This window comes from Denticeps clupeoides, chromosome 5 (assembly GCF_900700375.1).
Source record: "Denticeps clupeoides chromosome 5, fDenClu1.1, whole genome shotgun sequence".
NCBI classification, from domain to species: domain Eukaryota; kingdom Metazoa; phylum Chordata; class Actinopteri; order Clupeiformes; family Denticipitidae; genus Denticeps; species Denticeps clupeoides.
In genome coordinates this window covers 15,018,084-15,037,682 of record NC_041711.1, presented here as the reverse complement: position 1 = coordinate 15,037,682, position 19,599 = coordinate 15,018,084, and the positions used below count along the sequence as shown (strand labels likewise).

Genomic DNA, 19,599 nt, shown 5'->3' with positions numbered 1-19,599 from the left:
ACTGAGGTACACTTTATCTGATGCCCAAGGTGCTCAGTGCTCCTTGTCAGTCACTTGAGAATCTTACTGTTATTGATTGGTCAGAGCATTTTCATGGGAAAACAGACAGATTAATTATGAGGTCAATGACACCAAACTCCCAAAACTTCCTATGTAATTCCTGCTACGCATGGGCATTTCTATGACGATGGAATAAAAGTTTGTTGACTTCTAACATCTGTCATACTCTGTAAGCCAGAAACTGATGAAATCTATGCTGAAGCTCATTCTGAATCTGGAGGGGCCAACAACAAATATGTTATGAACATTTCTCAATCTCATCCTCCTTATACAGACGCTCCAGTGTTCAGAAATTGTATGTTTTTTCCACATAACAGTGGAATTTTCATATATTCAGTTTCATTACTCTGCATTCTTCACTTGTCCACTTTGAAATGCTCTCACTGCAGAATTAACCAAGAGCAGCCAAGCCCATTCGATTTTATGACATACGTGAAAAACGTTTTTCATCATAATGTGCATTTATACTTGATTATTCAGCCCTTGCACAAATGAAGGGGAAAAAATTAACATTTTTAATCAGGGTTTTCTGCCATTTTTGGGGGTCAAGCGAGGGCACACTTTTTTCCCAGATAAGCTGCTGATTTTGGCTTCTAGGCACAGCACTCAAAATTGTACCTGTTCTTTGTCCAATTCAGGGTTTTCACAAGTTGTAAACTTGTTGCAGCAAATCACTTGTGTCTTGGCACATTCACACTGTCCTTGTCATCTATGCTCTGAACTAGTAATATACTATATACATTTACATTTACAGCATTTATCAGACGCCCTTATACAGAGCGACTTACAATCAGTAGTTACAGGGACAGTCCCCCCCTGGAGTAATTTAGGGTTAAGTGTCTTGCTCAGGGACACAATGGTAGTAAGTGGGATTTGAACCTGGGTCTTCTGGTTCATAGGCGAGTGTGTTACCCACTAGGCTACTACCTCCCCCATATATACGTCACATTGGCACCCATACTACAAAATATAGAGGGGCAACAGCCATATGGGCATAAGTGACATTTTGACAACTTCCAGGAGAACAAAAACTAAAAATTGCCATATTTTAATCAAACTTTTTTAATTCATTTAGTATTTTAGAATAATTGTGAACAATATTTTATTCAAAAATGCATGTCTTTATTTCAATTTCTCACACAAGTCTCACAATTGTGAAGTTATTTGAGTTTGGTTAAATTGTACAAATAAATAAATAAATATTCTGGAGGGGAAAAAAAATATTCTGAATTTATTTACATATTTTTACCTTTTCATAATATTTGTATATCTCAATTTCACCCCTCGTTATGTTCTCTACCATACAATTATAGATAAAATACTTTCGAAGATGCTGGACTCATGAGACTCAAGATTCATGAGAGTTAAGTATATTCCTGAGATGTTTGGATCTTCTGGTTTCAGGCAGGAGAAGCACTTTAATGATAATCAAGTTCAGTATTTTTACTTGTATTCACTCGTATTTCATGTGCAGTGCATTGTTGAAGTTATCTTTGAACAACAGAAATCCTTCTTTAAACTTTCCTACAATAACTGTTGCTTGATGGAGGCCATGTGCAGACAACCTTTGCCCTCCTCTGCTCTTGCCATTGTCTTCAAAGATCCATCACTTCCCATTTCCTGGTCAGCCAGGCAAGGAGAGGCAGGGCAGGACGGGGCATCAGGGTGGGTGAGCAGGGCTGGATAGAGGTCAGCGTGGCTCTATGTCTGGAGGAAAAATTTTAAGCTAAAGAGGCAGCTTGACCATGTGTGTTGTGACACCAGCTTAAATTGTCAGAAAAGCCACTGCTAAACATGGTGGGTCAGATGTGTCAGCGTTCGCTTTTTAAAAGCCTCTCCACACCATTAGAGCCCTGTGTGTTCAGCATTATGCCTGTCGGGTATCTGAAGGAGAAGAGCTCTGGGGCACCTGAGACGAAAATTGAGAGAGAAGAAGGCAAAGAAAGAAGATGGAGGGAATGAGGATGTAAAGAACATGGGAGGGTAAGAGAAAGACAGAAGGGACAGTGTGTGAAAAGCAGCATGGAGCGGGATGAAAGAGTGGAGGCCCTTGATATTTGTGTGTCGTGTGAGGAGCTGGAGCAGCACAGAAGCCCACTGTGATCACACGACATCAGACGCGAGCGTCGGCACATCAAACCCCGAGCCTCCTACACGTCGCAGAGGCCCTTCAAATGAGCCGGGAGCGAATGAGGAGCTGATTTCAAGAGAACCTCACGCTGTGCTGTAAATATACAGCAAACAGCCACAACAGTAAAACCACTGTGCTGTCCACATCAGCTCTCACCTGTCCAGATGTGCAGAAATAATACTAATATTTAACAACTCTCACACAAAATGCTAATATTTGCAAATGATTTATCTATATATTCTTAGTATATATTAGATGTAGTATAAATGTAGTATAAAGTTATGAATCTTGAAGGTGTGGAATTTGGCAACAATAGGTTAAGATCATTTGCCGGGTGCTCATGCTGATGGTCATTGTAGGAGCTCTCAGTGGTGGACACTGGTCAGCATGGTCACAGCTACACAGCCCCGAATGTTCTGCTTTGGACTCCTTATGAAGATCCTAACTGCTCCACTCCAAAGACACCAAGGAGCTCTCACTCAGTCTTGATTCCTGGACCATTTTTCCTACCCCGCAACACATGAAACTGAAGAACTGATTGTCCAGCCCTTTCCAGGCACCACTTTAATGAGATCATCAATGTTAACTTCTGTCAGTAGTTTTAATGTTGTGGCTGAACTCCATTAGAGAAGAAAGAAAGAAGCAGAGTAAACCGCCACATGAAATCGTTCAGCGGCAGGCCTCTCTGCTCTCCAGGCTGTGGTGATTGACAACTCTCGCAGGAGGGATACCCCTGTTTGATGTTCATCATCGCAGAGCTGATTAACTGACAGAGACAGAGTTTTCCACACACTGATTCTCCCAGACGCACCATTTCACCCTCCGAGGTTACGGTCCAGGGCCAAGACGATTGGTTCAACACGATTTCAGGCTCTAGAGGGTGGAAGCAGCCATTGTTGAGATTTCTCTCTTTTTTTTCCTAATGCCTTGGGTCTGCAGCTCTTGACATGTTCTCGTAAGGGTCTGTCAGCTCATTCCCCATCGTGGGAAACTTTTGTCTCTTTTGGTCCAATTTGACAGATTTTTATGAACAACATATTACAATAAAAGATCAAACTGATAATTAATGAAATGCTATATAATATAAATATTCATAATGAATGTCCTCATTTAATTTTAAGTGCATTTAATTCCCAGGACCCAGATCATATATTTATTCCAAATAATTACAGCAGTCATAAAATATACATACTAAATAAGATAGATTAACTAATTCATTAATGCATAGTTAGCAAATGCATGGTTTCCTTTTTATTTTTATTTGGTTATTTTTATTTGGTTCTGGTCCTGATACTTGTACCTGGCACAAATCAAATAACAGTTTCCTTGTTATGAATCCATGGCGACCACATCACAGGACGCCAACAACCCATTTGTCCTTTAAAAAATGCCATTGACGTCATTGGTGCGAGTTTAGAATTTTTCTGGATAGCTATTTATAGCAACCTACCCTACAAAACTAAAAACGTACTTACATAGCTGCATAATAGTTCTTACAGTGCTTATAGTATCACTGAAACGTAGGTATTCATATCTTCAACAAAAATCAGAAAAGCTACAAAAAATTGCTGGGGGCAGTGGTGGCCTAATGGTTAAAAGCAGAGGACACACTTTGTTGTGTCACCGTGTGCTGTGCTGGGCTTCACAATGACAATCACTTCACTTTCACTAATAAACAGAAGGCCGTGATCTTCTCACTCTCACACTCACATTTACTGTACAGCACATGCATTATAAACGTGTAGCAATCTGTAGAAACAAGCCATTTCCAGCCCTGACCTTTAATCCGTTTCATTAACTGCAGAGCTGTTCTTACTATACTCTCCGGCAGATTTATTCGCCTTCTGATAGGCCAGCATTCCTGGTCTTGCTGACAAGGCAAGCTCTTTATAGCTAAATACCAAATAGTTATTATTATTATTATTACATGTCTCACCCCATGACTGATCAATATTAAGTCTTTACAACCTTGGATCCTTGGTTTTCATGTTCACGTGCCAAGCGGAGCCCACTGGTGTGTGTATGCAGGACTCCGAGGGCTAGGAAGAGGGTGGACTTGTCAGTGGAGGCGGGGCAGAGGTATCACACAGGTCACGGCAGACCTGACAAAACCCAATGCATCATTAACTCCCCAACATGCGCTAATGAAATGACTAATTTCGGCATGAAGTGCTGGGCCAAGCATTGTGGGGGCAATTACCTGCCTCTGATGTGTTGTTTCAGCACAGCACATTTTAACACAGGATTCTGGCTTCAAGGTGCCTAGATATCTAAAGGCGAGGTGCTTTCCGAAGATCGTCGCTAAACTACACAAATAAAAAAACTACACAGTGCTTTAGTGAACGTGTGACAGCTCTCATGCATATGAGCTCAGAAGATACTTCCTTCATTTCTTGGTCAAATATATTCCCGAACGCAGGACTTGGCAGAAAGTGAAAGTGATTGTCTTTGCCATTGTGAAACACTGCAGCACAGCACACGGTGACACAATGAAATGTGCACTTAACACCTTAGTGAACAGTGAGCAGCCATGAAAGGTGCCCAGGGAGCAGTGTGTGCGGACAGTACCTTGATCAAGGGGACCTCAGTGGAACCGTGGGGGTCCGGGATTTTAACCCACAACCCTTCGGATACGAGTCCACATCCTTACATGTTAGGCCACCTCTGCTCTAGAAGGTGAGTGGAGGAGCTTGCTTCCAAATAACTTCCAATTAACTGACAAATGCATGTAGGATTAAAGCTAAATTCAGACGTATGTACTTTAGGGTATCCATGAGTGTAAGTAGGGGAAAATTAAGTGGGATAAAAGTGATCCTGACCTATGTGTGTATGAATGTTAAATGCTAGCGCACACACATACATACACACACCATCTTGTGTCAGTTTCATTGCCCAATTTCGTTGGAGGCTGCGGCAGAATTTAATAGGATATTTTACTGTTCCGCAATTCTGGCTATGCACCCATAAATTTGTCCCCTGAACACGGAGCAGTGGCTCTTTGGGTAATATTTAACCAAAAACGACAGCAGAATCTTCCATCAACCTCAGAACCACAAATCGTGTGGCAGCTCAACATAAAAAGAACTTTTTATTATATGCAGATCGCTCAACTCCTGTTCACTTTACTTTCCATTTGCAGGCCTGAACACTTTTTTTGGGGGATGAAGGATCTAAATGTTCTGTTTAAAAGGCAGGGTCCATCTTCAGGGTCCAACTACATGGAATAAAATTCCGAAATGGGAAATACTGGTATGATGGGTGTAATAATCGAGGGTGTTGTGTTATAGTCTATATTTTGGACATTTTCAGCTTAGAAGGATGTAAAAAAAAAAAATCATTTGTTCCAGACATAAAATCTGTGAAATACTTGAAAACCCCGCACCTGTGACCACATATCGCTTGAATTATACATTTACATGCCAGGAGGTGTTGCCAGGCAACCGTAGCCTGTTAATACGCTGAAATCACTCCTCGGCAGAATTGTGTGCATTGACTGTAATTGGGAGAAAATTAAATTAGGTATTGTATGTTAGTTTATTTTAATTGTACTGAAAGGATGCTGATGCTACCCAAGGTGGATTTATTTCCCAGGGCGCACTGCAGGAGCGGGAAGAAGCCTTACTTGATGTCGCTCTCCCGAACGCGACTCTCGTCCAGGTCCTCGATGAACTTCTCCCCCTTCATCCAGTAGATGAGCGGACTCACATCTCCACTGTAGCCGAAGAAGGCCCGGCAGGTGAGGTTCACAGGGCTGCCTGTTTGGAAGGAGGAAAGGAAACGAAGTGAGTTGGGCTCTGGTTCTCTGGGAAAGGGCAGAGTCGTCCTGCAGCGGACACATAATCCATAAAGAAGAGCCGGAATCCTCGCCTCGGCGGCTGGAATGCGCGCGCTGACCTCCCTTCAAAGCTGGCCAGTCAGCGCCATGGAGGTCAGCCCAAAGCTCGGCTAATGCTGCTGAGCCTCCCACAGAAAGTCTCCAAATACCCGACAACAGCTCAGGGCTCGTCCCCACCGGCCACAAAAACAAACTCCCGGCCAATCGGAAGAGCTCTACAGCTCGGTTTACACATCCTCAGCGGGCAGATGTTTTGCACCACAGTGATTTTAAAAACCGGCGAGACGTGGGCAGCGACCAGGGAGAACCTCTCATGGTTCGGACACAGAGGATGATGGGTAACGACAGACCCTGATTCACACTCTTCTCTGTGACCGCATTCATTAGAGTAATATCCTGTGTATGTGTGTGTGTGTGTACAGTCAGCCCATAGACCCTGAAAGCGAGAGAACTGACTAGAAAAAATGTGTGTGTGTGTGTGTGTATGAGTATTTTTGCGTTACTGATAAGACGTGTTCTGAATCCTAAAGTAATGAGTGTGGAGTAGGCTAATGAAGTGCATAGTAGCTACCGAGCTACCGGGGTGGTCTTGTAGGTGAGGTGTTTTATGTATATGCTAGTGAGGAACAAAAATGTGTTAATCTTAACAAAGATTCCATGATTTCTACAAACACATTAAAATAAGCAATACGATGATTATTGTTGGTCCTGAGTTCAGTTTTAGGATTAGGACATCTTTTGTCATTTTTTTAGAACACACAAAAAACAAATATTCTTATATTTTTTTTATCGGACAGTGAGGGGTTTGTGTTGTGAGGTTGTTTGGGTTGTGAGGCACATCTAAAAAGGGTGAAGAGACCACAACCTCACTTGACACACACCCACACACACCCACACACACACACACACACACACACACACACAGTGCACCACTGAGAGTCGACAGGGCTAACGAAGTTCAACCCAAACGCCGAACCTCCTCTTGACTCCTGGCATTTTACACAGACAGGTGGAGGATTTATACATCAATCCAGCAGAAGTCAGAACAGAAACATCGAGCACCCAAACTCTGTGTGCCACTGATCCAGACACACACACGCACAAATTCAAAGCCCCTGGAGATTTGACGCTCTACTGTGCTTTTCTCTTCCTCCTTTTAACTGCTCTTATTGAAGACTTCACAGACGACAGAAGACATAATGATTGTCTGTGAAATTGTGTGTGCCAACCAGCAAACATCATTCACCTTCAAACCAGCCTCTCGGTCTCCCACCCGCACACACACCATTCTCTGTATATAGGGAAAAATCCGACACTCGGTGCACCTGCCCCAAGGAAGCAGCATTTAACAGTTCCTCTCCACTCCACCGGAGGTCACTGTAGAGCTGCAGAGCAGTACGTTGGGACCCGAGGGGGAGGAACCACTCTGTCAGGTGCAGATGTGGGGGGAGCGCATCCACCGCTCCCCTACTGAAGTGTTCCTTCATGTCGTGCACCGCCTCTATGTTGGGAATTCGCCGGAATGTCGTCCCAGCGAGTTCATAAAGGGACTGCTGGCGTATGCTCCAATTAGTGACTGCAGACAAAGTGTCCGAACTAACCTGGTGTGATGAGGCATGCCGTTTTTTGGCCAGACATTATGTCTTCTGTAGACATACACGCACACACATACACACACATAACCTTGGCTTGTGTTGACAGCTGGATGCCCGGATCCATTTAAATCCAAACCGCTGGCCCAGGCTGAAAAGTGGTAATGCGATTGTCTGTTCCCTCTCTCCCTCACTCTTCTTATCGTTCGCTGCCTTCCTTAAGCCACTCTTAGTCACAGTCATAAGAAAAGGAGGAGGGGAAAAGCTGCAGTGTTGGCAGCGGTTCTTCCAGAGTGGAACCCAGCAGTCAGTGTGTGGCTGGGCTGCCAGCGGTGTGTGCCGTACACATTAAAGCACACACACACACACCGAAGGGTTATAAATAAGTTAGATATTTTAGGAATCAGCAGAGATCCACTATTTTAGCTATTTGTTAAGGCAGCAAAATTTGTTTGTGTTTCTATATACCATCATTATGATTACATCAATACAAAAAAAGAGCATTCTGGCAGATTTAGTTTTGCCAGATTGGGCTAAAAGTAACTTGTAATTTACAGAAAACACTTACATTTGTTCAATACTTACCAGATAGTGTAGCAGTTTGTTTTCGACACATTTTGGAGGATTTGAAGGTAAAAAAAAAAAATCCCACATTTGGCAATCCCACTGCCGCAGGGACTGCACCATTTAGTTATTCCCACAACGGAACCTTTGGCCACTGGGCTACAACATGTACAGGTTTACCTCCCAACCCTGTGTGTGTCTAGATATTTGAACAGAATCTTCCATTCTCATGCCTGTGAGGACACACACACATATTCAATATCAATGAGCATGTGTTACTGGAGAAGCCGGCCGTTCCTCCAATAAAGCGCTGGCCACTTCGGTCTCCGCAGTTTTCGCGTGCTGGTGGGGCGTCGGAGGAGTGAGGGCTTTCTGTGCTCGCTGCCGATCTCCGACAGGACAGGCGCGGCAGTACAATGCTATCGGGCATGTGCCTCCCGCTCGGGCCTGGTATTTTTGTTGCTAATCTGCAGAGCTCACTCGAAGAGCGGCCGAGACAAGCGTGTCTGGAACTCTGCTTGATTACGGCAATGAGCAATGAGGTTGTCAAGCCTTTTGTGTCGGCAGAAATGGGAGTAATAAGAGGCAGCGACAGCGCAGGAGAAGGGATCCGGTTTTTTTTTTTTTCACAACAAGGGAGCTGCATGAGGCTCACAAAAACTCAGGCAGGATTTCAAAGCCAGACTTCCGCTGCTTCTGAAACACATTTTTTTTTTCTATTCTTTCCAACACTGCTGAAATCACAGGCGTAAATCAAATAAACGCATTTAAAAAAACACGTATGAAGATGAATGCAACAATTACATTTCCATAAACTGTAGACAGCATTACTCTGCATTTTGTGTGTGTGAGTTCATTAACCTGCTGGTTTATTCATAATCACTTCTGCAGAGTGAGTTCATTAAGCTTTGTTTCATCGTTTCTGCAATCATTTCTGAGGCAGCACTCCTACTTACAGTCAATTAGTGAGGCGACTGGCATTTTGACATGGTTTGCACGTCCACTGAGGAAGCTCATGCACGGCAGCGTTAGTCAACAGGTGGAGTTCAACGTTCATCGGCGGCTGGTTTGCATATGTTTGTTTGTTTTCCCTATTTTCTATCTTTTCTATTATACTCCATGCGACCTGCCTGTTGTCCAATCATAATAACGACAGGACGCTTTCCAATCAAACCACGCCCGGTAATGGCAGTGGCTCCCGATACGAGAGCAGCGGCCCTGCAATCTAATGCAATCCGGCACAGATCAATGGGTGGATGTAAGTCCGGATGGCTGTGGCCGGTCGATCTGAGGCTACTGTATAGATTGTGTGGTTATATACAGAGGGGAGAGAGAAAGAGAAAGAAAGAGGGGTGGGGGGAGAATTATGCATTCACTGTGGCATTGGGGATGACATTTAGAAAGATCAACAGACTCTCCACCATTGGTATTTCAACAAAGAAATGTACTTGTGCCTGGCATCGACAAACGCATCATTAACAGACATAGCTAACACACCTGCAGTACTCGAACCTCAAGCCGTCATAAGCAGTCATAACACTGATGAGCCAGCACTTTTACTCAGCGATTTACAGCCAGTTAGAGCTGTAATAAGAATTCAAATGTACAATAGACCGGCAGTTCGTGCTGACCAATCACTCAGTGCATGAGCTTAACTGACTAAAATGATATAACTTGAGCCTGAACCCAACCTTTTGGCCAATTTACTGCTCGAATGCCAGTAGCAAAGAAGATGATGTTGTCTAAATGTTGCAATTATATCAATTTATATATATATGTGTGTATGTATGTGTCTGTGTGTGTATATATACACATACATCTATGTATGTGCAGTGGTGGCCTGGTGGTTAAGGAAGCGGCCCCGTAATCATGGCTGCCCACTGCTCACTCAGGGTGATGGGTTAAATGCAGAGAACAAATTTCACTGTGTGCACTGTGTGCTGTGCTGCTGTGTATCACGTGTGACAATCACTTCACTTTCACTTTCACTTACATACACACACACACACACATTCACTGCATTGCACAGGTGAACAGTCAGATGAAATATTTGGTGGAAAAATATTTGAAATTATTTAGGTTAATATTTTCTACTTCACCAAAATCTGGCATTTCAACAGGGGTGTGTACACTTTTTATATCAGGTGTATCTATTAAAAAAACCATCCCTGGTGCTTGCGCAATGATCCATATGTTAAAGCTGATGCTAGGCAGCATTATACAGGCAGCATGTACTCAAATGACACAATCTGCATTTCCTGTGGCCACAGCACAGCCATGATGCCATTTAGTATCATTAATAATTATTGCACAGCTTATGAATGGTGTTTGAGGCAATAAAGACTTCAAAACTTGCTGAGAAACTTCTTATTTCATTGTAATTAAATATTTCCACACAATCCTGCTGTCAGTGTTGTTGCTAAGCAACAACATTCAATGAGAAGTCAGGTAGGTTTCAGATCCTTGTCTCTTGTTTACTGTTAAAACAAAGTAATACGGATGAATGATTAAAAAGGTCAGAATGCTGAGATGGAGGCAATCCTGGTACGTCTCAGCCAATCAGAGTGCCAGGCAGACTTATATAAAATAAATAACCAGGAATATTCCTACTTCTTCTGTGTTGTTATGGATTCGGATACAGGGACATGACAAATTAAAAAAAGAACGTGAATAAATGAGTTCTGCAGCCTGGAATGAAGTGTGGATGGAGAGGAAGACTTCTTATAGACTTTTGTGCTATACTCCTGCATGGTGAATGTTAATTCCTGCAAACCGCAACCTGATTTGAAAGTGACAGTGAGTGATCACCTTTGTCCTATGATGAAAAATTTCTATCCTGATGGGAGTGCTGTCTTCTAGGATTGTAATGCCCCCATCCACAGGACACAAGTGTCATTGTAAAGTTGATGAGAATGAAAATGAAGTAAATTAAGTTTTGACCTTCAGTCACACAGGACCCCAGTTCAGCTCAACAAAATAGAAGACTTCTCAGTCACACAAGGGGGTACTATAAAACCATACGTAACTTGGTTTTCCTGACAAATATTTATATGCTCACGGTCAGACACTTCCATCTAATGGAATTTATTTATTATATTGTTATATTTATTTCTATTTTCAAATATAGCTACAAAAATATTTAGTTTTACCACTTTCATCTGAATTTAATTGTTGTCCTGTAGTCAATGGCCATGTTGCCCAGGAGAGTTCCAGTCATGCCTGCTGGTTGTGCTTAAGCTTTTGCATTGGGAGGAGAGGCAATTTGTCTCCAATAGGGTGATGGTAGAACAAGTCCTGCTGTGTCAGGGGGAGATGTTGAATCTCCTGGCACCGCTCTGGGCCTTGGTCCATCTAATGAAAGACTGGTCAGCTCAGATGATAAAGAAGGCTGTGGAAGGCAGGGAGGATCTGCAGGAGGGAACAGTGATTCTCTCACGGTCCCACTGATGCCAGGCAGCAGTCATGTCTCCACTCCCCACTGTGTGCTGCATTTTGCAATAGGAGTAGAACGGTGCCATTATAGGCCATCTTGAAATGGGGGAAATTAGTGTTTGATGTAGGGGCATGAGTGTTTTTATTTTGTTAATGTGTATGAGTTCTCTGTTTGGTTTGGGTTATGAATTGTGGGAGACAATATATATAGTTGTGTCTTGTGTATATATGAAAGAGTGAACTATGAATATGTATGTACAGTACAGGCCAAACGTTTGTACACACCTTTTCATTCAATGTGTTTTCTTTATTTCCATGACCATTTACATTGGTAGATTCTCACTGAAGGCATCAAAACTATGAATGAACACGTGCAGTTATGTACAAAAAGTGGAGACCTGGCCTCCACAGTCATCCGACTCCCTCTGAGTCACTGATCCGGGTGTGTGAATCACTGGAGTCAGTATTGCCAATCGAGTTAACTGAAGTGTTTGAATCTTCTTTTAAGATAAAGTAAAATGCCTTGAGTTTGAGAATTAATCACTTTTAAATTAAATCTGCTCCTTTGATTTATTCAGATTCAGCTGCATGTTTTCATCCATGCATGACGTTGACGTGCTGATGCACTTGCGTACTGTGTCATAATCTTTACCACCAAGAGTCAGTGTCAACGGCACAAAATAAATAAATAAACAAACAAACAAACAAACAAATAAATAAATAAATGTTCTTTAAAATAATAATTTGTTTAGTGCAGATATTGCAACACTGCCCCTATAAAATTACGCAGGAATTGCATCCATATCCCTTCAGTAAATTTTTGATTATGCGCACGTTGAATACGTAGTTAACAGCAAGTATATTACTGCCTTTAGGAGCGATCACCACTCTGTGAACGATTCAGATTCAGATTGGGCAAAGAAACTGTAAGTTATGGTAATAATTGATGTTTTAATGATTAAAATATGTATTTATGTAATGGAGTTTACAATTTAGTTAAGTGTAGTTAGGACTCAAAGGATTTGGTTCAATGGAGACCTCAGATTCCTGAGTCATGAGTTATTTAATGAATTTGGGTGAATAAACCGGGTGAGTCATGAATCACACAGCACTAATACTGAGGACGCTGATTGCAGCAGCAAGGCAAACCTATTGGACAAGTGCCGCAGTGTCCACGGAGGGCAAGGTTACCTCCTATGATGACCCGGCACCTACATTTTCTTTTTTTAACAAGGCAGATGAGAATGCATTGCTATCGCGGCTGATGAGGGCGAACCTTCAGATTACCCATGAAAAATGTCAACAGACGAGGAGAAATTCGGGGGGAAAAGGGACGCACCGTTCCAGTGTGCTGACACATAATATTTAAATATCTGTACAGACAAGCACAATATAAGACATCCGACTTTTTTGTGTCTACTGTGACCGAGCCGAAACACAGATGCACTCTTCCCGCAAGGTCTTGTAAACATAACCCCCCCCCTCCCAACAAAAAGATGGCTGTTTTTTCATTTACTCCCAGCTTCCCTGTGCTTCGTCTTGTAAATTGATATGTGGTCTTCGCTCCTGGCTCCCCCGTTCGGTGTGACATTTGTATAACCATTTAATTTGGTTAGCGCACGTCTGGGTTTAGGGCCCATTCAGGTTTATAGATGCGGTTTTACGCCTGGTGTGGGCATGCTGGTGGACTTTCAGAATTCAGATATCCTTTTGTGCATCTTAAAAAAAAACACAGGCACTTACGCCTCTCAATCCATTTAATTAAAACAATACAATAAATTACAGGCAATGCTATCAGGAGAAATGCAAACAGTAAGGAAAAGTAAATTATGACCTTGAGCAAGGGAGCATTTAAAGTGGGGTGGAGGTTGGGCGTTGGAACAGCGACGGGCATAAATTTAAGTCAACTGCTGACCTGTCAATCATTCCACCCGCTCCCAGAATACACCATGCAGGCAGAGTGTGAAGAACAAGTATGCATTTCATGGACAAGAGGCGAGCACAAATTGCGTGTTTATTTCCGAACCAGCTACACATTTATGTAACGTCCTCTGAGCCGCTGATGCATTCTGGGCCATGGTGTTTGAAGGAGGGATGCATTGAAAAACAGTGTGCTCTTTTATTTGTGTGTGTGTGTGTGTGTGAAATGAGTACTGAGTGTTGGCACTAAACCGAGTCTAATCTTCTGAATGATGAGTGATCGGGTGAATGACAGTTCCGCTCGGCGAGAGTCACGATCTGGACGCGAACCCTTCAAACGTTTCCAGCTCCCCTGCTCTTTTAATTCTAAGCCCGTGCACTCGGAGGACTGCGATTCCGGAGTGATTGCCATGGCTCTCGCACACCCTGTTAATCGCTTCTGATGAGAACGGTGTGTGTGTGTGTACTAATGTGCCTGCATATGAAAAGCACTAAGGAGACACACAGACAAATAAATATTTCCCATTCAAATGGCAACTGAGGGTCTCCGTGTGTGTGTGTGTGTGTTTTTGAACATTGAGGCATGTTTTATGTGTGTCTGTGTGTGTGTGTGTGTGTTTGGTGCATACTGATAGTGTCTCGGTGCAGAAAGTAGTGGGCAGACACCTCGCTCAATTACACCAATGTCATTTGCATTTATAACGATCACTGGCTGATGTGGCCGGCCAAGCTGTCAGCCATCACCGTGACTTATCTCCCGCAACACAACTCCGGCTCACATTTTCACCCACGGACATAAAACTCAAGCAAACTTGCGGCTGTCACGTGAATAGGGAGGGGGAGTGGGGAAGATGGAGACTTGATGAAATGAGGTGAGACTGGTTTTGGTGGAGGAATCCAAACCTGACTTTTGGTCCAAAGGTGATAAATGTCCAACCAATTAGCCAATCAGAAGGTCTAATTGAGCATGTCTAAGTCTAAGTGGCATGAACCTCTAAATGTATATTGGGTCTGAAACGACAGCATTAGATGAAGATCCTTCAATTCCTACAAATTGTGAGGTGGAGCTACCATGGACCTGACTTGTTTTTCTACAGATGCTTGTTTGGATTGAGATCTGGAGAACCATCACACCATGGCCCTGTTCTGATGCTCACATGCCTACTGTAGGTGCTTTTTGGCTGTTGATATGGGTGTTTTCTCTGACCAGGTAGGAGTTGTTTCTGGGCTGCAGTTTTGGAGAAATGCGCTGACCGTGCTGTATAAAGTCCCTCACAATTTTACCATGTCAAAGTCACTGCAGTTCTCTGCTTGGGTCCTCTGCTGGTTAGTTAACCCATCTGAACACTTGAATGCTGATATCTGCATGTTGCTGTTGGTAGTGGGCGTGGTCCTGAGATGTCTACAGAGGTATTATTGAGGTTTCATGGAGCCAGAAAGTAAGCAAAGCTGATCCCGGGTTCAAATTCTTTACACAGGTGGAGTTTAGGCTGCTTCAGAAATGCTGACAACCACTTTGGTTGTGGAAGTTCTCTTATGTCCCCCACCCCCCCCCAAGTCCCAGAACTAAAATCAGATAAAAGTTGCACCAAGGACTGAAATGTGAGCAAATCCAAGAGCAACGTCTTCAAATTAGAAATCGGCCAGATTCGTCAGAGCCCTTTATTTGCCCAGACGTTTCCTGGGGCAGCATGACAAGACTTTAAAGGCAGAAGAGCATGAGAGAGAATGAAACACCGAGAAACGAAAAGTAAGATAAACATCAAGACATGGAGAGAAAGAAAAGGGGGCAAAGAGTCAGGCAAAAACAAGCAGCGGAGATACAGAGAAGGGGGAGAAAAGTAGCAATAATTAAAACGTGAATGGCATCAGAGTCAGGAGTCGCGGGGAAGTTAATCTGCCGCTGCCGTATGTATGTGCGTCTGTGTAATGCTGCAGCTCATGGGGGCATTACCAGAGATTTTCAGGGAAAAGCTGCTGGCAGCAATTTCTCTGTCACTTTATTAGCCAAGATGTGCAATTTGCACCGTCGCCTAACGTGACAGCACACATCTTGTTTTTCTACGTGCCGGACATGGCCGACGCATCAGAGGGCTGCTGGTGCATGTGACAGCTTGGTGGATGGGGTTATGAAATTTATACTATTTCTGATCCATGCATAATGCATCGTACATGAACACATTCATACTTTACCAGTCAAAAGCTAACACATCTACTCTAAAGTTAGACAATGGGGATGGTTTTCCATTATGAACCTTCGGATCTATAAAAATTACTTTTTCTCTTTATTTATAACATGTTTCCTTTACTAGATTCCTCAAAATGGCCCGTGTCACAGAATCCATAGAGTAGCTGTGCCCAATTTCACATTTCTAAAGAGTTAACAGTGCAGTCATAATTGCATGTCACATAAAAACACAAATGCATCACTTTAACATTCCCTCCCAGCTTAGTTTTCAACCACAAGATTTGTTCCCATTAACTTTACTTTAAAAGCTCATGACGACTTTTGCTATGAGCTCAATTTCACAGTTTTATTTAGTTGGTATTTACAGATTAATTGCACATGTTTGAATTCAATGTCAATTGTATTCTAATGACAATTGTTATGATAATGACAAAAATAATCATAACCTTTCTTTGTAGGCCCAGTCAACCGTCAGTGCGTTTCTGTGTGACTGTCTTTTTTTTCCTTTTGGTATGTGCATATACATATGAGGATATGTAAATGTGTGTGTGTGTGTGTGTGTGTGTGTGTGTGTGTGTGTGTAAATGCAGAATGGAAGCACTCAGTGAATATGAGCTATATGCACACAAAGCATGTGTGCTTTGTGTGTAAATGTGTGTGTGTGTGTCCCTGCAGAGGGCAGACAGGTAAAGTGCTCATCATGTTTAATGGCCCTCCAGCTGAGCTCCTGCTCTCTCTGCACACCCTGTGTGTTTGAGAGTGTATGCGTGTGTGTAGGCACATGCCCTTTCATATTTATCTGGCTACATTAAGGGACCCTTCCATTCCATCTAATGAGAAAATAAAACTGTCCCCTCTCATCAGTCCTATGAAAACCAAGCATACAGTGCATGGTGTGTATATTATATGTATGGGTTTGTATATGTGTGTGTGTTTGTGAATGTGTGTATACCAGTGGTTGTCCTAGACAGGCCACAGAAATGACAGAAAATGCGGAGAACTAGCAGACTTGCACTGCTATAATGCAGTGTGTGTGTGTGTGTGTGTGTGTGTGTTTACCCATAGACTTGGTGGGAAATACAGCAGTGATGCACAATACTCTCAGTACTAATTCTCATGCATCTGTGCCGGGATCCCCACACGGCTAAATAAATGTACATCTGACCTGCTGAAGAAGATGTTTCTCACCTTGCTCTACAGGAATAGTAGCAGCTGGTGTTTGGAAAGCACAAGCGGGCAGATATATACACTTTTATATAGATATATAGACTTTCAGCAAACAGAAACTTCTCAAAATACCGGCGCAGTGGAAAACTGTTTAAGAACATTTTATCAGTTTTCATGAATAACTAAGACTTATGATGCCTGCTCTTTTTGCCCAGAACCCCGAGTTTCATTTACATAACCCTGAGTGATGCTTCAACGCTGTGGTCTCCATGTCTATTAAATACTCTGAGACAAATTCAAAATTTGCCTCTTACATGTTCCGTGTTCGTGGGCGGGCACTTGAAACAGAAGAACCTTGATATTATTCCTTGATATATTATATTATAATAAACTTTTTTATCATTTTGACAGATATTTTGAGGGGTATAAGAATAGAGATCTTGCCCTGAAACTAGGCAGAATGTGAGACTGCAGGCGAATTTATGTTTCTGTACTGGTTCCTGTACCAAGGAGATCAATAAATTGCACAAGAGGAATCAAGGTACAGACATAATCAACACAGGACAAAAAAAGTCCCAAGTCTACGGTCCCAGAGTGGTGGCGTCCCCTGGGGGTAACGAGCTGCCAGAACGAGGACTTCTATGCCATTTTCGCAATCTTTAGGTCAAAATTAGGATGCGGTGGACCTGCACAGGACTGGTTTTCAGCAAAATTCTTTAGCACCATTTTACAGAGCCCCTCAAAGCCGTCTTGTGCAGTTTTTGCTGCAGCATTAAAGGCAGAATGCTTTATTTGTTTTTCAGCTGTGTGGCTGTGCGGTGATGGCCATAATGTGGCCGTGTCCATGGTCCTCTGGCCTGCGGCCTACAGGATTTAGTGCCACCCTGGGCGGGGCGCCAGGTGTTTGGAAGAGCTTCACAGAGCTTCGGCATCATAGGACATCCACTGAGGCTACAGCCGACCCCTGAACATGGCCCTCTTCCACACACACACACACACACACACACACACACACACACACATAGAAGGGGTCAGTGGGTCCAGGTCATGTCTGATGCACAGGAAGAAAGTGGAAGAGCAGAGTGAAGTGGAAGGAGATCAATGGCACCTCTCTGAATTGGACAGGGTGGGTGGGGGTAGGAAGGGCTGGGAGGAGGGTGCGAAGCAGCCAACGCGTGTCGAGCTGCACAGACAGCAGAGAGACAGGAGGGAGATTCAGCCCATCAGAGCTCTGACACCAGACCTGGTGAAATGCATTCAGAGCTGATCTTTGATAAGGAGGCACAGTTTTTGAAGGAAATGACCTTGGGGACAATGGAAGCTGGTCCAGCGACGGAACTGTGGTGCCAATCTGATGCTGCAGCAGAAACCGGGTGTGGAAGAAGAAGTAGAGCGCTTCAGGGCTGAATCTAATGATGCATTTACAGGAGATGAAGCACTGCCCCTGAAATGCCACTTCAGCCAGAAACAAAGTGCTAAAATACTAAAATACTATCCCCAAAGACTGCTTAAATTTTTACTAAAATAGTCCAGCCATACACCATTGCTGAGTAGGTGCCCCATGCAAGATGCAAATGGTATCGTTGCATGTAAATGATTTTAATTTTAAAAGGGATTTAAAACATTTCTAGGAGATAGCAGCTCAGCATGTTAATATTTGGACACATGGTATAGATTTGGTCTAACATGGTACCTCTAAGGACCACATTTTCCTGGTGCAAGAACAGAACACACTCTTTACTTTACTTTTCACAAAATGCCAAACCAAAAGGATCTGGTACAAAACACTACACTTCTTGAAAGGTAAGGCCAGACACTCTCAGATGGAAGAGGCTGCCTTAAACAATCACTACTGTCCTCCGTGGGTGGAGTTTGTGGTGACCCCCTGTTAAAACTGATCGGGGTTGATGGGTGTGCAGTGACAGGGTTGTTGTATGGTGCCACAACTGATGTCACATTCACTAGCTCATCTGTCAGGATTCTTGAATAAACTGCATGTTGGCGGTGGTGGTCGGCGTGGTCACATTTGAGACATCAACAGAAATTCTCTGTGTACAAGGTGTATTAGGAGTGTAGAGAATGGAGGTCAATGCCGGGAAAAGATGGATGATGCACTACCCCTAACTGTGTGACGTATTGACAGGAGGGGAAGAACATTGTTTATTAAAACATCATTAATGTTCATCTTCTGGGTCCTTAATCTCACTAGGACTGGCCATGCACACTGCACACATGTACAACTAATGGTTGAGTAAAGAGAATTATGCCAGGACTGCATCACGGCCACATGTCCTCACATTTCAGACTGATGCAATATGCACCACACCTTTGTAAGAATTCATTTTTGTTTGCTTATAGGAGCTTCAGTGATGTTTCCTCTGTGTATCATGTACCATAACAACAGTAGCTTGTGTCATGATGCTGAGCACATCCAGCAAAAAAAAAAAAAAAGGCTCCAGCGGTGCTGATAAACAACAAAGAGCTTGATTCATTTCACCACCATTGACTAAATAAACCTTGGGTTGCACGTTCCAGAACATGCCCCCTCCCTCGGATAATCTCCTGTTTAACACCTGCTTACTGCCCAGGTCCGACGCCACTGGCTGCTCTGCCCTGTTGGATCATTCGGGTCCCGCCACCTCCTTTCATTCAGTGGTGGGACTGGTCTCCTCTTTGTCCTGCTGATAAGGGCTGATAGCGGAAGGGTGGT

The 19,599-nt window shown here is 43.2% G+C and overlaps 1 protein-coding gene across 4 annotated transcripts in view; it reads right to left on the bottom strand.

The window, feature by feature from the left end:
* Nucleotides 1-19,599, bottom strand: part of il1rapl1b (interleukin 1 receptor accessory protein-like 1b) — a 219,463-nt gene that overhangs the window by 21,262 nt on the left and 178,602 nt on the right. For all 4 annotated transcript variants that reach the window (XM_028979445.1, XM_028979443.1, XM_028979446.1 and 1 more), the window contains exon 7: nt 5,814-5,946. In XM_028979445.1, the coding sequence (XP_028835278.1) occupies nt 5,814-5,946 (133 nt within the window). The remainder of the gene's footprint in view (nt 1-5,813; nt 5,947-19,599) is intronic.